Source organism: Oryctolagus cuniculus, chromosome X, assembly GCF_051225735.1.
Source record: "Oryctolagus cuniculus isolate XC-2025 breed Fujian yellow rabbit chromosome X, ASM5122573v1, whole genome shotgun sequence".
Lineage (NCBI taxonomy): Eukaryota > Metazoa > Chordata > Mammalia > Lagomorpha > Leporidae > Oryctolagus > Oryctolagus cuniculus.
This window is the reverse complement of record NC_142888.1, coordinates 133,223,115-133,243,053: the sequence shown is the minus strand read 5'-3', so window position 1 is coordinate 133,243,053 and position 19,939 is coordinate 133,223,115. Positions and strand designations below refer to the sequence as shown.

Below are 19,939 nucleotides of genomic sequence, written 5' to 3'. Positions count from 1 at the left end.
GGATTCTGTCCCGGTTGCTCCTCTTCCAGTCCAGCTCTCTGCTGTGGCCCATGAAGGCAGTAAAGGATGGCCCAGGTCCTTGGGCCCTGCACCCGCATGGGAGGCCAGGAGGAAGCATCTGGCTCCTGGCTTCAGATCAGTGCAGCGCACCGGCCATGGCAGCCATCTTGGGGGTGAACCAACAGAAGGAAGACCTTTCTTTCTGTTTCTCTCTCTCTCACTGTCTAACTCCGCCTGTCCAAAAAAAAAAATAAATAAATAAATAAAAGAAAAGAAAAAAAGAAAAAAAATTGATACCATTTGTGTGATAAGTTTCAATTACTGGGAATATTCAGTTAAGCATGCCATCCCATTCTTATTTCTTCTGTGTCAAAAATAATTTAATTCTGCAATGAAACAGAAATTTAACATTGTCTGCTCATCTCTAGATAGAAAAATCATTCCAGAGGATGTTACAAAATGAACTTATTTTCCTCCATACCATTTGGGTATGGACCCTATATCCCTGAGAGATTGCAAACCTGTTCAGTTCATACAGGAAATTATGAGAAGAGTGGGCATACATGTGTCAAGATCCATATTTCATATGCAGAGAATTATAGCCCTAGTAGCTCTTTATACTCAAAAATACCTCTTCTAAAAGGAATCATCAGCTACTATATGAATTAAATACTATAAATGTCAAGGTAGGTTCATTTTCATTGTGCTCTTGGATTTCTATTAAAAATGATAGAGAATCAGTTTTACCTACATGCAAACTACAATTACACACTCTTACATTAAGTTGCACAACAAAACGGGGAAACAAAAGGCTCCTTTAAGCAGAAAGATAACCTGTCTGAACAGAAATGTAGGAGCAATTGAACCTCTGCCTTCCAGAGGTTATTAGTTTTATTTGACATGATACATCTACAGTTCAGTTTTGTGTTGAGTGCATAGTAAAATACGTTAAGTCATATTACGATTTTTGGAAATAGCTAAATTTTTCACCCACCTATTCTGTGCCCCCTACAATAAGAGCCTTTTCTGCTTTAACTGGCTGCCACCTTGCCTTCTATGAATGTTAAAAAAGGAAAAAACCTAACAGTACAGAGGGGAATTGAATGACAAATATTCTTTTGAGAGTGAGAATAAATTACTCTAAAAATGCTTGCCAAGTACTCAAGAGAAGCATCTGCTGAGACTCATCTGAGGATTGTCACAAGTAGAGCTATTAATCTTGTACATTAGGTCAATCTGTCTTGTGTATTGGGCACATTAGGGGCTTTTTTTTGTCTTAGCCATCTGGGGCAACATCTTAATCCACACTTTCCTTTTTGTATCTATTCCCAGAAATGCCCTTCTTAAAATTAACCAGTAGCCTTCTTTTAAGATTATATTTGTTTATAAACAATTATGTTCTTTTTTTAAGAAAGCTTTTATTTAATAACTATAGATTTCATAGGTACACCTTTTAGAATATAGCAGTACTTCCCCCCATACCTGCCCTCTCACCACCATTCCTGACCCACCTCCTATTCCTTCTCCCATCCCATTCTTCATTAAGATTCATTTTAATTATCTTTATATACAGAAGATCAAGGTACCTCTTTCTTTGATGATCCCTTCTTTCCACTGGGATCTCACTCACAGAGATCTTTCATGTAGGTCATTTTTTTGCCACAGTGTCTTGGCTTCCCATGCCTGAAATGCTCTCATGGGCTTTTTAGCCAGATCCAAATGCCTTAAAGGCTGATTTTGAAGCCAGAGTGTTGTTTAGGGAATTTGTCATTCAGTGAGTCTGCTGTGTGCCCTGCTTCCCATGTTGGATCATCTCTCCTTTTTAATTCTATCTATTGTTATTACCAGACACTTGGTCTTATTTATGTGATCCCTTTGACACTTCCATCTTTATGATCAGTTTGCATGTCTATTTTTATGCCAGTACCATACCACTTGGGTTATAATATCCCTGTAGTTTGTCTTGAAATCTGACATTGTGATGCTTCTGTCTTTTTCTGTTTAAGATTTCTTTGAGTTTGCTTTAAGATGGCTATTTGAGGTGTTTTTTTGTTTTCATAACAATTTTAGTTTTTTTTAGTTTTCTAATGAATGTCATTAGAATTCTGATGGGAATTGCAATGAATCTGTAAATTGCTATGGGTACAATGGACATTTTGATAATATTAATTCTTTGAATCCATGAACATGGAAAATTTTTTCCATTTTTTTGGTATCTTCTATTCCTTTCATTAATGGTTTATAATTTGCATTGTAGAGCTCTTTCACATCTTTGGTTAATCTATCCCAGGTACTTAAATGTTTTTGTAGCTATTGTGAATAGGATTGCTAAAAGTTCTTTCTCAGTCAGATTTTTGTTGTTATATAAGAATTTTTTGTGTGTGTTGATTTTATATTCTGCAACTTTTGCTGAATTCTCTTACCGGTTATAACAGTCTACTAGTGTGTTCTTTTGGTTTACCTATAAAAAGAATCATGTAATCTGCAAACAAGGATAATTTGACTTCCTTTCCAATTTGTAGCCCCTTAATTTATTTTTATTGCCTTATGGCTTTGGCTAAAACAGAATCATATTGAATAAAAGTGGTGAGAGTCGGCACACCGGGTTCTAGTCCCGGTTGGGGCGCCGGATTCGGATTCTGTCCCGGTTGCCCCTCTTCCAGGCCAGCTCTCTGCTGTGGCCAGGGAGTGCAGTGGAGGATGGCCCAAGTGCTTGGGCCCTGCACCCCATGGGAGACCAGGAGAAGCACCTGGCTCCTGCCATCGGATCAGCGTGGTGCGCCGGCTGCAGCGCGCCAGCCGCAGTGGCCATTGGAGGGTGAACCAACGGCAAAGGAAGACCTTTCTCTCTGTCTCTCTCTCTCACTGTCCACTCTGCCTGTCAAAAAAAAAAGTGGTGAGAGTAAACTTCCTTGCCTGGTTCCAGATATTAATAAAAATGCTTCCAGATTTTCCTCATTTGATATTATGTTGGCTGTGGGCTTGTAATGTATTGCCTTTATTGTATTGAAATATGTTCCTTCTATACTCAATGTGTAAAATATTTTTGTCATGAAAGGACATTGAATTTTATCAAATGCTTTCTCTACACTTCTTGAGATAATTATATGATTTTTATCCTTCATTTTGGACCCATTTCCTGTGTTGAAAAATGTGTTCATCTTAAAATGGGTACAATTTCAGTTTCCAATTACTGATAAATCATTGCAATAATATTATTACTGTTAACAAAGGAAACTTTAGATAAATTGAATCTAGCAGAGTTTACCAGAACAGAGGCAGAGATCCAGACAAAAAATGGTTCAGCATGTCCTGCCCTGCTTCATGTGTGGCTTATAGCTAGATAGTAGGAAATGGTATGCAGAAATAACATGATTAACTACAGCCAGAATTTTAGCATTTTCCTTATATGATTTATATTCAGTTGTTTGTTACAAGGATGTACTTCCAGATTAGGTTACACTCTATACCTAGGTTAGGTTACAGTTCACTATGTGAAGAAATCTATAGGCCAAACTTAAAGTATGTATGGGATCAGCTTTAAGAAAAACTTAATTCAATTTAACTTTGCCAATATGAAATTTGTTATACTCTAACAGATATTTCTGTGTTTGGGTGTGGGTAGGTATGAAACATTTGAAGGATTTGCCAATTCTGCCAGGAGAAATATTCAAGTACAAATGGAAAGTGACCGTAGAAGATGGGCCAACTAAATCAGATCCTCGATGCCTCACACGATATTACTCTAGTTTCATTAATCTGGACAGAGATCTAGCTTCAGGACTCATTGGCCCTCTCCTCATCTGCTACAAAGAATCTGTAGATCAAAGAGGAAATCAGGTAAGTTCTTCCCTTTCTAAATGCTGAATGTGAAGCTAAGAATCAAATGAGAGTCATATGAACTTCCATGTAAGTCCAACAATCTCTCAGTGTATGTTCCCCTATAGCCTCCAGAAAATAAAGTAGCCTGCAACATAGGCATATAGAGGAAATGAGCCCGGTCCCACTTAGCTGCTGCTGAATTTGAATTTGGTGTAATAAATTTGCCTGCTAGAGCCTGAGAGTGAAAGTATTTCTATAATACTCATTCTCAGTCTTGGATTTAACTCTCTAATTATCACCTATTTCTAGATGATCCACAGACACACACACACATACACACATACTGTGTGTGTGTGTATCAGATTTATACCCTGAACATATAATTATAGGTGACTCAAAAACACTTCAAAATATAAAATCCTTCAGAATGTCTAGCATTTGGACCACTTCTGCTGCTTTAAGAAATAAATCTCAGTTGCCCGTTTGAGTCCAGAAAAACTCAATGCCATATTGCCAAGGCTTAACTGAATGTCCATTTGGTTATTTATGATCCGTAAGATTATTACTAGTCTGAAAACATTTCATTTGTTTTGAGAATTAAGCACATAAACTTTAGTGCTGGTAAAACATGTGGCATATAACCTCACAGAAGCTAGAGTTGTCCCAACACATTTTTCCTAATTACAGTTTTCCCACCAACTTTTTAATTTAAGATTTATTTTTATTTATCTGAAAGGCAGAGTTACGGAGAGATGGAAGGGGGGGGAGCGATGGGCATAGAGATCTTCCATCCTCTGAATGGCAGCAATGGCTGGAGCTGGGCAAGGCTGAATCCAAAAGGCAGGAGCTTCAACTGGGTCTCCCACGTGGGTGCAGGGGCCCAAGGACTTGGACCATCTTCTGCTGCTTTCCCAGATGCTTAACAGGGAGCTGGATTGGAAGTGGAACGGTTGGGGCTCGAATCAGCACTCATATGGAATGCCGGTTCTACAGGCAGAGGCTTAACCTGCTATGCCACAATGCTGCCCTTCCCACCAGTTTTTGAAGAGGACTGAAATGTATCTATATATTCGTCAATTACTTCCCCTCGGAATTTTGGTTTCAGTAGCTATAGATTGTGCAAATGAAATTATACATATTAGTTATTTTTACACATTAAATATATATTCCATTAGAAATTAATTCATAAAATTGGTTCATCTAAAAATTGCTTTTCTGAAAAAAATTTAATTTTTTAATCCAAAAACTTAAGGCATTACTGTTGTTCAACATTTTTGAAGTTCTCCATATCTCTGTTATTTGATTTCTGCCTTTGTATTTTTATTAGTTTTATAGCTTGGTAGCCCTGTGGTTGTAAGTTTAGGAAAGGCATTAATCATATTTAACTCAAATAACTTATTTAAAAGCCAAATAATTACTTGTGCATTAAGGGTTAAAATCTTCTCATCTGAGCATGGAGAGAATGATACTACTCACTGTACCAAAATATCAGCTAGTATATGGTCTTCAATCCAGAAGAAACTTTAAGTGGATCCAGTCACCCTTTTGCCTTGGGGACACATTTGCTCTGAACTTATACTCACTGCTCATAGCATCCACTTCCATTTTCAGCCCTGGTACATGCCATAATATTAACCCTAAGAGGAAATGAAAGTGAGCGTGCATATCATCAGTTCTATCATACACCACAAGTTCCTACTTCACAATATCATTAATGCTTCTTTCCATTATTTATTTATCTATTTTTATTCAAAAGGAGAGAGAGAGAGAAACTCCCATTTTTTGGTCACTAAATGCCTTCAAGTGGAGTCAGGACTCAAACCCAGGCCCTTCAACATGGGATACAGACATCCTGACCACTGTATCAAATGCCCAACTCTATTTATTTGTTTTTAATTGACACATAAAATTATACATATTTATGGCATGCCATGTGATATTTTGTGTTTTTTCCCAGAAGCCTTTTACTTAAGGTATTTCATAAATACAACTTTATGTATGCATTGTATACTGTTAAAATTAGGGTAAACCTATCTAGTTCCTCAATAATTTATCATTTCTCTGTGGTGAAGACATTCAAAGACTTCTAGCTTTTTTGAAATACATAACACATTTTCATCATCTGTAGAAACCCTGCTGTGCAATAGAATATCAGAGTTTATTTTTCCTATATAACTAATTTTACACTCATTGATCAATCTTTACCATCTCTCCTTTCCTCCTACTTTCTCCAGTCTCTGGTAACTACTATTTTATCAACCTCTATGAGATCAAGTTAGATCCCACATGTGAGTGAAATCATGTGGTATGTATCTTTCTGTGCCTGGCTTATTTCTTTTAACATAATGACATCCAGTTCCACCCAGGTTGTCACAAATGACAGGATTGCATCCTTTTTATAGCTGAAGAGCATTCCATTATGTATATATACCACATTTTCTTTACTTATCAATTGATGAAAATTTATGTTGTTTTAATTTCTTGGCTAAAACTGCTGCAATGAACATGGACAATATATATAATTAACAGATGATGTCAGACAAGAGAAATGTCATCCTGTTTTCTGTATTTGATGAGAATCAGAGTTGGTACCTCACAGAGAATATGCAACGCTTTCTCCCAGAGGCAGCTGGAGTGCAGCCCCAGGATCCAGAGTTCCAAGCCTCCAACATTATGCACAGTGAGTTAAACAGCATTTGGGTCCCGTGGATATTGGAGAAAGGGAAATGAATGCCACCAAACTAATATCCAAATAATACATGAATTTATATGCCATGAAAGAGTCTTATTTCTTTAACAATTACATTACCTATAAACATATAAATATATAAACATATAAATACCTATAAACATATAAATACACAAATGTGATCTTACAATGCATACTTTTAAAGTTCAGTCACTATTTTTCCTTTCAATATTTACTTGGCTGCCCCTGTTTTATTTCACCATCTCCTTCTATATTATGTCTTTTCATAAACCAGTCCATGCCCAGGCAACATATTTTCTCAATGAGTGTATAATATCATATAAACACACACATAAATATGTGTGTATTAGTATATATTTATATATGTGTGCGTATTAGTATATATATAGTATATATAGTATTATTTATATATATAGTATTAGTTAAATATATAGTATTAGTTTGCTAGGGCTGCCATAACAAAGTACCACTGAGCAGGTGGTTTAAGAAACAGATGTATTGTCTTACAATTATGGAGGCTAGAAATCTGAGAAGAAAGTGTCAGAAAGGTTGGTTTCTTCTGAGACCTCTCTCCCTGGCTTGTAGATGGCTATAATTTCCCTGGGTCTTCACATGGTTTCCCCTATGTATGTCTGTGTCCTAATCTCCTCTTCTTATAAGGGCACAAGTTGTATTGGGTTAGGGCCCATCCTTATGACCCTAATTTTTCCAATTACCTTTTAAGTTGACCCCATCTTCAAATAAAGTCATATTCTGAGGCACTGAAGATTAGGACTTTAATTGATAAAATTATTATTTTTTGATGGAGGGGGACACAATTCAGCCCATCACATACATACATAAGTGTATGTGTTTATATATATATAAATATATATTAATGTTCACAAATATGATAGAAATTTGCAATTTCACTGCCCTTTAGAGTAATGCAAAAGTATGATACTAATGAGATAACACTATACTCAGCAAACCTCAAAAATTATAAGACCATTATTACTAGTGGGCTTATGGGTAAAAGCATATTCTCATACAATGCTAGTGGATAACTAATACAGTCTTTTAAAAACAAATATGGTGTGTCTATAAAATTAAAAACATATTCCTTTGAAAGTTCCATGTCCTACTGTATACAACTAAAAATCATGAACAAAATGTGTGGAGAAGCTACCTAAAAAAACTTAACTCTTGTTAAGTTAAAAAACTTAACTCTTGTTTTTTAAAAGATTATTTTATTTGAGAGGGAGGGAGTGAGGGAGGGAGAAAAACAAAGAGAGAGAGAGATCTTTCACCCACTGCTTCACTCCCCAAATGGCCGCAATGTCCAGAGCTGGGCTGGCCTGAAACCAGGAGCCAGGAGCTTCTTCGGAGTCTATTATGTGGGTTCAGGGGCCCAATCACTTGGGCCACCTGTACTGCTTTACCAGGTATGTTATCATGGAGCTGGATTGGAAATGGAGCAGCTGGGACTTAAATCCCTGCCCATGGCGGGTGCCTTGCTACAGGTGGAGGCTTAACATGCTACGCCACAGTGCTGGCCCCAACTCTTAACTCTTCATTCTTCTAAAACTTTATTTTTATTTCATTCAGTTGGAATTTCATTTTTTATACAGTGCAGGATATTGAATTAGGTTTTTAATTCCTTTCACTTTATAGTTCATTGCATTTTATTATTTCCTTATTGTATTATACACTAGATATGTTTCTTTATTTTTCTACCGATCATTTCTCTATCCCACCCCTAAAAAAGCTTGTTCCAAGTAGAGAGTGCACCTGTTACATTACCTGGACCGTTAAAGTGCCCCATATTTATGGAGACAATGATTAGAATAAAAGAGCTATGATGGCATAATTAGAGCCAAAAAACCATTTGCACTGAACATGACATATGGATACTAAGAGGGAAGTCTTTTTCCTCTCTGGAATATCTAATGTAGCTTCTGTTGGAGCTAAGAGTCTGGAGCCTGGAAAGAAGAGATAAGAATTGAGATAAAGATATTACAAAAGCAGGGAGACAAAAGTACAATACAGAGACAGAAGCAAAGAGGAGAATGCTGAAAAAGAGGAATAAGGAAAGACAAAGGGAAAGGCCAGAAGGAAAGGGAAAGAGGGATTCAAGTAATAAATCACTCAAATTTCCATTAGCAGTAAAATGGATAATATATTTCACACAATGTAATACTATTTGACAATGAATATTATAAAATAAAACTATACACAATAACAAAAGTTAATCTCACAAACACAATATTGAGTAAAAGAGTCTCAAAAGAATACACATAGTATGTTATTTACATAAAGTTCAAAATGGGCAAAATTAAATTATACAGTTTAGAAAAGTGTACTTAGGAAGAAAAATATAAAGATTAGCAAGGATTTAATTACCATAAAAGACAGGATAGTGACTACCTCTTAGGGTGAGAGATGTGGTTGAGAATAGACATTTAAGGATTTTGAAGGATATCAAAGCAAATACAAAACTGGTTGTTTTATAATTTTGTGTTTCAAAAGTGGTAGGGCCTGGGGCTTATTTTGTAGATGGATTCCACAAGAATAGAAAATTTGAAGTAGGAACAGAGAGGAAGGCACATGTATAAGATTTGTTTAGAAGATGGAATGTGTAGGATTTGGGACTGATTTGGGTAAGGTCTCAAGAATGATTATTAGATTTCTGACTTCGGTAACTAAGAGGGTAGCTGTGCTTTATTGATGAGGTGAAGACTAGAGAAGAAGCCAGTTCAGGGAGTGGAATAAGGAGTTCATGTGCTGACAGAGTGAATTTGATGAGGACACATCAGCTCTCTTTTTGTTTCTGTTGGCATGGATATCTCTTTCTATCCTTTCACTTTCAGTCTGCATGCATCTTTGTTGGTGAGATGTGTTTCTTGTGGGCAGCAAATAGATGGGTTTTATTTTTTAATCCATTCAGCCAGCCTGTCTTAACTGGGGAGGTTGAGGCCATTTACATTCAAGGTGACTATTGATAAATAATGACTTTGCCCTGCCATTTTTCCAAAGATATTCCTAGTTTTTACTTTGAACTTTCTGTGATCTTTTACTGGAAGATTTTCTTCCTTTACCTTCTTTTGTAATCATGACCATGTGTATGCAACACAGCCTTGAGCCTCTTTTGCAGGGCTGGACGAGTGGTGACAAATTCTTTCAATTTCTGTTTGTTATGGAAGGTCTTTATTTCACCTTCATTCACAAATGAGAGCTCTGCAGGATATAATATTCTGGGGTGGCAGTTTTTATCTCTTAAGACTTGGACTATATCGCACCATTCTCTCCTAGACTGTAAGGTTTCTGATGAGAAGTCCACTGTGAGTCTAATTGGAAATCCTCTGAAAGTAATCTGGCATTTTTCTCATGCACATTTTAGGATCTTCTCTTTATGTATTACTGTGGTGAGTTTGATTACAATGTGTCATGGTGAGGATCTTTTCTGGTCATGTCTATTGGGAGTTCTGTGTGCTTCCTGTACTTGGATGTCCCTTTCGTTCTCCAAACCCGGGAAGTTTTCTGCTAACATTTCACTTAAAAGGCCTTCTAATCCTTTATTTCTCTCCATGCCTTCAGGAACTCCTAGAACCCATATGTTGGGGTGTACACACACACACACACACACACACTATCCTTTAGATTCCCAACAGTGGTTTTTTTAAATTCTTTTTTTTAACTTTTATTTAATAAATATAAATTTCCAAAGTACAACTTTTGGATTATAGTGGGTTTTCCCCCCATAACCTCCCTCCCACCCACAACCATCCCATCTCCCACCCCCTCTCCCATCCCATTCATATCAAGATTCATTTTCAATTATCTTTATATACAGAAGATCAATTTAATATATACCAAGTAAAGATTTCAACAGTTTTCACCCACACAGAAACACAAAGTATAAAAGTACTGTTTAAGTACTGGTTATAGCATTAATTTACATTGTAGAACACATTAAGGACAGAGGTCCTACATGGGGAGTAAGTGCACAGTGACTCCTGTTGTTGATTTAACAATTGACACTCTTATTTATGACATCAGTAATCACCCAAGGCTCTCGTCATGAGCTGCCAAGGCCTCTTGAGTTCGCCAACTCCAATCTTATTTAGACAAGGCCGTAGTCAAAGTGGAAGTTCTCTCCTCCCTTCAGAGAAAGGTACCTCCTTCTTTGATGACCCATTCTTTCCGCTGGGATCTCACTCACAGAGATCTTTCATTTAAGTCATTTTTTTTTTTTTTTTTGCCAAAGTGTCTTGGCTTTCCATGCCTGAAATACTCTCATGGACTTTTAAGCCAGATCCGAGTGCATTAAGGGCTGAATCTGAGGTCAGAGTGCCCAACAGTGTTTTTTAGTTTTCTAATTTCTTCTTCTTGTCTTTGGTTTGACTGTATACTTTCCTGTGCTTTTCCTTCTAAGTCCAATATTCTTTCTTCTGCTTCACCAATTCTGTTCTTATGACTCTCCACTACATTTTTTATTCTGTTGAATTCTTCATTTCATTTTGATTTCTCTTTAAGATCTCAATTTCATAGGAGAAATTTTCTTTCATGTCCTGTATGGATTTCAGTAGTTTGTGCACTTGCTTTTGATTACTTCTATGGAATTTTACCATCAATTTTTTGAATTCCATTTCTTGCATTTCTTCTATTTCATCATCTTCACAATCTAGTACTGAAGGTCATGTTCTTTTGGGGGCATCATTATGTCTTCCTTATTCTTGTTTCTTGAATTGGTGCGTTTGTTGTTCAGCATTTGTGGAGATACTCGTTCCCCCCCCCCCCCCCGTGGTGGCTTTTATCTTTGTACTATGACTCTGTAAATAAGTGGAATGTTTGCTTTCAGTGAATTTCTAGAGGCTTGTAGTGGCTGTAGCCAGAGAGCTCTGTTCATTTCTCCAGGGTTAAGGGCATGTCTAGGGTGACACACCCAGGTTTGGCATGGTGAATCTTTTTAACAGAAGGGAGGTTTATTTTGCTCAGCTGAGCTCCTCTCCTCAAAGGAGACTGGAGCGCTAGCCCCAGTAGGTGTAATATTCATCCGTTCTGTCCCAGGGTCCACACAAAGGATCTGTGCAGTCCTCAGTGTAAGCTCAGATTCTTCAGCAATATCTCTCATGAGGTAACCAGGAACCCCTGAGCTTGTGGAATCTCCCAATGAGACTGCTCGAAGTCCCAACCACACCGTGAGTCCTCCCATACACCCTCAGTTTTTTTTCAGAGTCCCAGTACAGAAAACTCACACAGTCACAAGGTCCTTCTCGCTGTTAGTTCTCCCTACCAGAGTCATGAGTCTCTACTCAGCTGGTTGCCAGGCGCTGACATGAGCTGGAACAGCTGTTATGTATGTCCAAAATGGTGCCTGCTCTATTGGCTTGTTACAGTATGTCATTGTAAAGTGATCTGGGAGAGAGAAATGTGTCCATCCTGTCCTTTTACTTTTTTCTCCTCTAGTTTGGCTGGTACACTTTCCCCCACAGGGCTCCAAGCCAGGTTCCCTCTAGGCACTTCCTGCCGCTTTTTCACCAGTGGCTTGGGCTGTTGTGGTCTAGCCTTACTTTCCTGCACTGGTGTGTAGGCCCTCAGCTGCTGGAGTCCCAAGCCATGGGTGCCCACGCCCTCCACATAGGTCCACGATGTCCCTCTAATTTCTATGGTTTCCTCTATCATTTTCTCTCTAATTCTTCCCAGAGACTACACTCTCTCCACTCTTTATTTTTATTTATTTATTTAAAAAAATTTTATTTATTGGCCGGCGCCGCGGCTCAATAGGCTAATCCTCCGCCTAGCGGCGCCGGCACACCGGGTTCTAGTCCCGGTCGGGGCGCCGGATTCTGTCCCGGTTGCCCCTCTTCCAGGCCAGCCCTCTGCTGTGGCCAGGGAGTGCAGTGGAGGATGGCCCAGGTGCTTGGGCCCTGCACCCCATGGGAGACCAGGAAAAGCACCTGGCTCCTGGCTCCTGCCATCGGATCAGCGCGGTGCGCCGGCTGCAGCGCGCCGGCCGCGGCGGCCATTGGAGGGTGAACCAATGGCAAAGGAAGACCTTTCTCTCTGTCTCTCTCTCTCACTGTCCACTCTGCCTGTCAAAAAATAAAAAAAAAAATAAAAATAAAATAAAAATAAAATCATTGCTTCTTTAAAAAAAAAAATTTATTTATTTATTTGAGAGGTAGAATTACAGACAGCGAGAGAGAGAGACAGAGAGAGAGAGAGATCTTTCATCCATTAGTTCACTCCCCAGACGGCCACAACAGCCCGAGCTGTGCCGATCCGAAGCCAGGAGCCAGGTGCTTCTTCCTGGTCTCCCATGCAGGTGTAGGGGTCCAAGGACTTGGGCCATCTTCTACTGCTTTCCCAGGCCATAGCAGAGAGCTTGATTGGAAGAGGAGCAACTGGGACTAGAACCCGGTGCCCATATGGGATGCCGGTGCCACAGGCGGGGATTAACCTACTGCGCTATGGTGCCGGCCCCCTCTCCACTTTTTAAAAACTATCTTCTCTTGGGCTAGAGCAGCAAGCTCCCTCCCTACTCTGCCATCTTGGAACTCCCCTCTATACATTTCAAAATTACAACTTCAGTAACATGGTGATTCTTCCCACCATACCTGTCCTCCCACTTACTCTCCCACCTCTCTTCCTCCTCCTTCTCCTATTCCCATTCATATTTTTACTAAGATCTATTTTCAATTAACTTTACACACATAGGATTAACTCTATGTTAAGAGTTCAACAAATAGTATGGGATAAAAAAAACTATTCCTCAACAGTCAAGACAAGGGGTTGTTCAAAGTCATTGATTCTCAAGTGTCAATGTCACTTCTATAGATTGCCTTTTAGGTGTTCTATTAGCTGTCACATGTCAGGGAGAGCATATAGTATTTGTGCTTTGAGGACTATCTTATTTCACTAAGTGTGATGATTTACAGTTTCATCCATTTTGTTGCAAATGACCGGATTTTTTTTTTTACTGCTATGTAGTACTCCATGGTGTACATATCCAATAATTTCTTTATATAGTCTTCAGATGATGGGCATTTGGGTGCATTCCATACCATAGCAATTGTGAATTGAGCTGCAATAAACATGGGGTTACAGATAACTCTTTCATATGCTGATTTCATTTCCATTTGGTAAATTCCTAGGAGTGTGATGGCTGGTTCATATGGTAGGACTATATTCAGATTTCTGAGGTATCTCCATAATGTAAACATTCCCATCAACAGTGAATTAGGGTACCTTTTTCTCCACATCCTCGCCAGCATTTGTTGTTTGTTGATTTCTGTATGAAAGCCATTCTCACGGGCATGAGGTGAAACCTCATTGTGGTTTTGATTTGCATTTGCTTGATGGCTAGTGATCTTGAGCATTTATTTCATGTGTCTGAGGCCATTTGAATTTCCTCTTTTGAAAAATGCCTGTTTAAGCACTCTGACCTAAGAATCAGCTTTTAAGGCATACAGATCTGGCTGAAAAGCCCATGAGAGCATTTCAGGCATGGAAAGCCAAGACACTGTGGCAAAAAATTATCTACATGAAGGATCTCTGTGAGTGAGATCTCAGCGCACTTACTTCCCATGTTGGACATCTGTCCTTGATGAGGTGTCCTGTGAAGTAAAACTTTTCTTCAAATAGTACTTTATACTTTGTGTGTCTGTGTGGGTGCAAACCGTTGAAATCTTTACTTAGTATAGAGTTGGTCTTCTGTATATAAAGATAATTAAAAATGAATCTTAATGAATAATGGGATTGGAGAGGGGGTAGGAGGTGGGACAGGAGTAGGGGTGGGAAGGTGGATATAGGGGGAAGAACTGTTATATTCCTAAAGCTGTACCTATGAAATTTGTATTTATTAATTAAAAGCTTTCTTAAAAAAAAGAAAGAAAAATTCCTGTTTAAGTCCTTTGCTCATTTCTTAACTGGGTTCTTTGCTTTGTTGTTGTTGTTGAGTTTCTTGATCTCTCAGTTGCATAGTTTACAAATAATTTCTCCCATTCTGTTAGTTACCCCAAACTTTGCTGAGTGTTTCTTTTGCAGTGCAGGAGCTTCTCAATTTGATACAATAACATTTGTCATTTTTGGCTTGATTGCCTGTGCCTCTGCAATCTTTTTGAAGAACTCATTGCCAATGCCAATGTCTTGCAGAGTTTCCCCAAATTTCTTTAATAATTTGTGGTATCAGGTCGTAGATTTAGGTCTTTAATCCATTTTGAGTAGGTTTTTTGTAAGGTATAGGGTAGCAGTCTTGATTCATACTTCTGCATGTGGAAATCCAGATTTCCCAGCACCATTTGTTGAAAAGACTCTCCTTACTCCAGGGATTGATTTTTGCTCCTTTGTCAAAGATAAGTAGGTTGTAGATGCATGGATTAAGTTCTGGTGTTTCTATTCTCTTCCATTGGTCTATCCATCTGTTTTTGTTTCAGTACCAGGCTGTTTTGATTATAACTGCCCTGTAGTAGTTCTTGAAATCTGGTATTGTGATGCCTCCACCTTTGTTTTTGTTGTATAAGATTACTTTTCTATTTGAGGTCTCCTGTGTTTCAATATGAATTTCAGCATCATTTTTTCTGTATCTAAGAAGAATGTCCTTGGTATTCTGATTGGTACTGCACTGAATCTGTAAATTGTTTTTGGAAGAATGGACATTTTGATGACATTGATTCTTCCAATCTTGACTATGGAAGATTTTTCCATTTTTTGCTATCTTCTTCTATTTCTTTTTTTTTTAATGTTTTGTAGTGCTCATCATAGAGATCTTTGACATCTTTGTTTAAATTTATTCCAAGGTATTTGATATTTGTTATAGCTATTGTGAGTGAGATTGATCTTGGAAGTTCTGTCTCAGCCATGGCATTGTCTGCGTATACAAGGGCTGTTGATTTTTGTGTATTAATTTTATATTGTGCCACTTTACCAAACTTTTCTATGAGTTCCAATAGTCTTTATGGAGTCATTGGATCCCCTGTATATAGAATCATGTCATCTGCAAATAGGAACAGTTTGACTTCCTCATTCCCAATTTGTAACCCTTTGATTTCTTTTTCTTGCCTAATGGCTCTGGCTAAAACTTCCAGGACTAAAATGAAAAAATATGGTGACAGGGAGCATCCTTGTCTTATTCTGGATCTCAGTGGGTATATTTCCAGCTTTTCCCCCATTCAATAGGACACTGGCTGTGGGTTTGTCATAAATTGCCTTGATTGTGTTGAGGAATGTTCCTTCTATTTCCAATTTGCTTAGAGTTTTCAACATGAAAAGGTGTTGTATTTTATCAAATGCTCCTTCTGCATCTACTGAAATAATCAAATGTTTTTTTTCTGAGCTTGTTAATATGATGTATCACATTGATTGATGTGTGAATGTGCAGCCATCCCTGCACATCAGGGAGAAACCCCACTAGGTCTGGGTGAATGATCTTTCTAATGTGTTGTTGGATTCGATGGCTAGTATTTTATTGAGGAATTTTGTGTCTATCTTCATCAGGGAAATTGGTCTGTAGTTCTCTTTCTCTGGCTTCATAGAAAGATTTCAATTGTTTTGAACAGCTTGAGAAGAATTAGAGTTAGTTGTTCTTTAAATGTCTGTTAGAATTCAGTAATGAAGCCATCTGGTCCTGGGCTTTTCTTTGTTGGGAAGGTCTTTATTACTGATTCAATTTCTGTCTTGGTTATTGGTCTGTTTAGGTTTTCTGTGTCTTCATGGCTCAATTTATGTAGGTTGTATGTGTCCAGGAATTTGTTAATTTCTTCTGGGTTTCCCAATGTGTTGGCATATAGCTCTTTGTTGTAATTTCTGATGATTCTTTTTTATTTCTGTGGTGTCTGTTGTTACATTTCCTTTGTCTTTTCTAATTGTATTGATTTTGGTCCTCTCTATTCTTTTTTTTGGTCAGTTAGGTCAATGGTGTGTCAATTATGTTTAGTTTTTTTTTTTTAAAGACAGCTCTTCACTTTGCTGATCTTTTGTATCATTTTTTTTTTCATTTTGGTTTAATTGATTTTTTTCTCTAATTTTGATTATTTCTTTTGTCCTACCAGTTTTGGGTTTGGTTTGCTCTTGATTTTCTAGGTCCTTGAGATGCATTGATAGCTCATTCATTTGGTGCCTTTCCAATTTCTTCCTGTAGGCACAATAGATATAAACTTTCCTCTTAACACTGCTTTTGCTGTATCCAACAAATTTTGGTATGTTGTATTACCATCTTCATTTTTTTCTAGAAATTTTTTTTATTTCTCTTTTGATTTCTTCTATGACACATTGTTCATTCGAAACATGTTGTTCATTCTCCACATGTTTGCATATGATGTAGAGATTTTTGAGTTGTTGATTTCCAGTTTCATTCCATTGTGGTCAGAGAAGATGCATGGTATGGTTTTGATTTTTTTTTTAATTTGCTGAGACTTGCTTTATGGGCTAGTATGTGGTCAGTCATAGAGAAAGTTCCATGCACTGGTGAGAAGAATGTGTATTTTCAACTGTAGGATGGAAATTTCTGTAGATATCTCTTAGGTCCATTTGGTTTATAGTGTCGATTAAGTTCTGTTGTTTCCTTTGTGATTTTCTGTCTGGTTGATCTGCGCATTGCTGAAACTGGAGTATTGAATTCTCCCATTTCTACTGTATTGGAGTCTATGTCTCCCTTTACATCCATTAACATTCCTTTTAAATAACCAGGTGCCCTGTAATTAGATGCATATACATTTATAATAGCTACATCTTCCTGTTGAATTGATCCCTTAATCATTACATAGTGCCCTTGTAGGCTCTTTTTAACAGTTTTTGTGTTGAAATCTATTTTGTCCGATATCAGGATGGCTATACCAGCTCTTTATGGTTTCTGCTAGCATGGAATATCTTTTTCCATCTTTTCACTTTCAGTTTGTGGGTATCTTTGTTGGCGAGATGTGTTTCTTGTAGGCATTTTAAAGACAACAAGAACAGCAATAGAAGAAAATAAATCTGTTGAAACATTGATCTTGGACATTTAGTCTCCAGAACTGTAAGATAATAAATTTCTATCATTTAATCACCCATTCATTGGTACTTTGTTGTGGTATCCCTAGCAGACTGAAATAGTACCCAAAAGAAGTGTGTAGATATTTCATCCATGTGGAATTTACTTTTGTTAATGATGTGAAATAATATAGAACCTCTTTCTTTTAAAGATTTATTTATTTATTTGAAAGTCAGAGTTACACAGAGAGAGGAGAGGCAGAGAAAGATAGGTCTTCCATTTGATGGTTCACTCCCCAATTGGCCACAACGGCCAGAGCTCCACTAATCTGAAGCCAGGAGCCAGGAGCTTCTTCTGGGTCTTCCCTGTGAGTACAGGGGCCCAAGGACTTGGGCCATCTTCTACTGCTTTCCCAAAAGGCCATAGAAGAGAGCTGGTTCAGAAATGGAGCAGCCGGATCTTGAACCAGCACACATATGGGATGCCAGTGCTTCAGGCCAGAGTGTTAACCCGCTGCATCACAGTGCCTGCCCCAAGACCTCTTTATTTTTTTAAATGAATAATCATATTTTCCATTGTCACTTATCAAATATCTCATTTCTTCCTCTACTGGTCTATTTCTTTTGTCATATGTTTGATTACTACTTATATCTGTGTTGATTTCTGGACCCCATAATCTGTTTGACATATTTATCTATTTCTACATTAAAACCACACTTTCAATTATATTAGCTTTATAGCATCTCTTAGTCCCCTGTAGGGAAAGAAACTTTGATTCTTAATTAGTTACACTAAGATATTTGAGCATTGCTTACTGGATTTGCAGAACACCTTGCACAGTAGCCAGTTACAAAACAGACAAATGTTATTGAATGGATGGATGGATAGATGAGTGAAAGACACTGTCAGGAATAATTCCCTTTATATACTAGAACCAATGCTGCTTTCATTTAACTCTTTAGTTTGAGATACTTTAAAACTTACAGAAATGTTACAATAGTTCAGAAAACTTGCACATCCCTTTTACCCAGATTCATTGATTTTTAACATTTGGCTGTATTTACTTTTTTTTTTTTTTTTTTTTTTTTTGACAGGCAGGGTGGACAGTGAGAGAGAGAGAGACAGAGAGAAAGGTCTTCCTTTTGCCATTTGTTCACCCTCCAATGGCCGCCGCGGCCGGCGCTGATCCGATGGCAGGAGCCAGGTACTTATCCTGGTCTCCCATGGGGTGCAGGGCCCAAGGACTTGGGCCATCCTCCACTGCACTCCCGGGCCACAGCAGAGAGCTGGCCTAGAAGAGGGGCAACCGGGACTAGAACCCGGTGTGCCGGTGCTGCAAGGCGGAGGATTAGCCTATTGAGCCACGGCGCCAGCCTGTATTTACTTTTTAATTCTCTCTTTTTTTCTATATACATACTTCTTTTCCATTTGAAAATAAGATGTAGACACTATGCCCTCACCTCTAGAAACGGCAGTGCATGCACCCTAGGCTAAGGATGTGTTGTCACCCTCACACATGGCCATATGAAATCCCAGAGACTCCACAGCAGTGCCCTTTGTGACTGGCAGCCTGGGCTCCAATCACACCTGCCAGTGACAAAGCCCACCCTCCCTGTGGTTGGGAGGACCTGGGAGAATCACCCAATCCTGCCTCTTTCCTTCCCTTGACTCTGGGACAACATTTCCACAAGTCAGCTTTGATGAGTGTCAAGGTTTTCTCTGGTTCCTCTGTGTCAGCTCCTCCTAATAAGTGGCCCATACGGAGACCCTGCTCCTCATCTAACTGCCCTAACACCATAAAGTATCCAAATCCGACTTTTCCGTGGTGATCCATAACTCTGTCTTTGAGACTGGGGGCTAGCTGATCAAGTACTAACAATGTACTTTTGGGGAGGTATAAGGTTATCTCTTCTTGGGAATAAGGTAATGGTCATATCATATAACAACATAATTATATCATGGCAATCACAGCTTAAATATTAAATCTTGGAAACTACTAAACTTCTTTCTTTCCATTTCTTTTGCAGGTATCAATGGCTATGTCTTTGACAGCTTACAGTTGTCAGTTTGTTTGCATGAGGTGGCATACTGGTACATTCTAAGTGTTGGAGCACAGACTGACTTCCTATCTATATTCTTCTCTGGATATACATTCAAACACAAAATGGTCTATGAAGATACACTTACCCTATTCCCATTCTCAGGAGAAACTGTCTTCATGTCAATGGAAAATCCAGGTTAGTTACTTATAGTATTCTTTTACTAACAGCTGTGGTTGCTTCAGTAGCCATTCATATGTTCTCATCTATGTGTATCTGTATATAATGTATCTTTTAAAAATATGGATTCCTTCAAGATTTTCTCTTTGGTTTTCAGCAGTTGCAATATGATATGTATTTATTTTTTTTGCTGTTTTCTACTTTCAATCTATGATTTGTTATATCATTAATTTGAAGAAG

General features: G+C 38.2%; 1 protein-coding gene across 7 annotated transcripts in view; it reads left to right on the top strand.

The window, feature by feature from the left end:
- Positions 1–19,939, top strand: part of F8 (coagulation factor VIII) — a 151,594-nt gene that overhangs the window by 45,041 nt on the left and 86,614 nt on the right. For all 7 annotated transcript variants that reach the window (XR_016227546.1, XR_001792396.4, XR_016227545.1 and 4 more), the window contains 3 exon segments: positions 3,626–3,840; positions 6,352–6,502; positions 19,508–19,717. Coding sequence is in view for 4 of the 7 variants with exons in the window: in XM_070066324.2 (XP_069922425.1) it covers positions 3,626–3,840; positions 6,352–6,502; positions 19,508–19,717 (576 nt within the window). In the remaining 3 variants the exon portion in view is untranslated.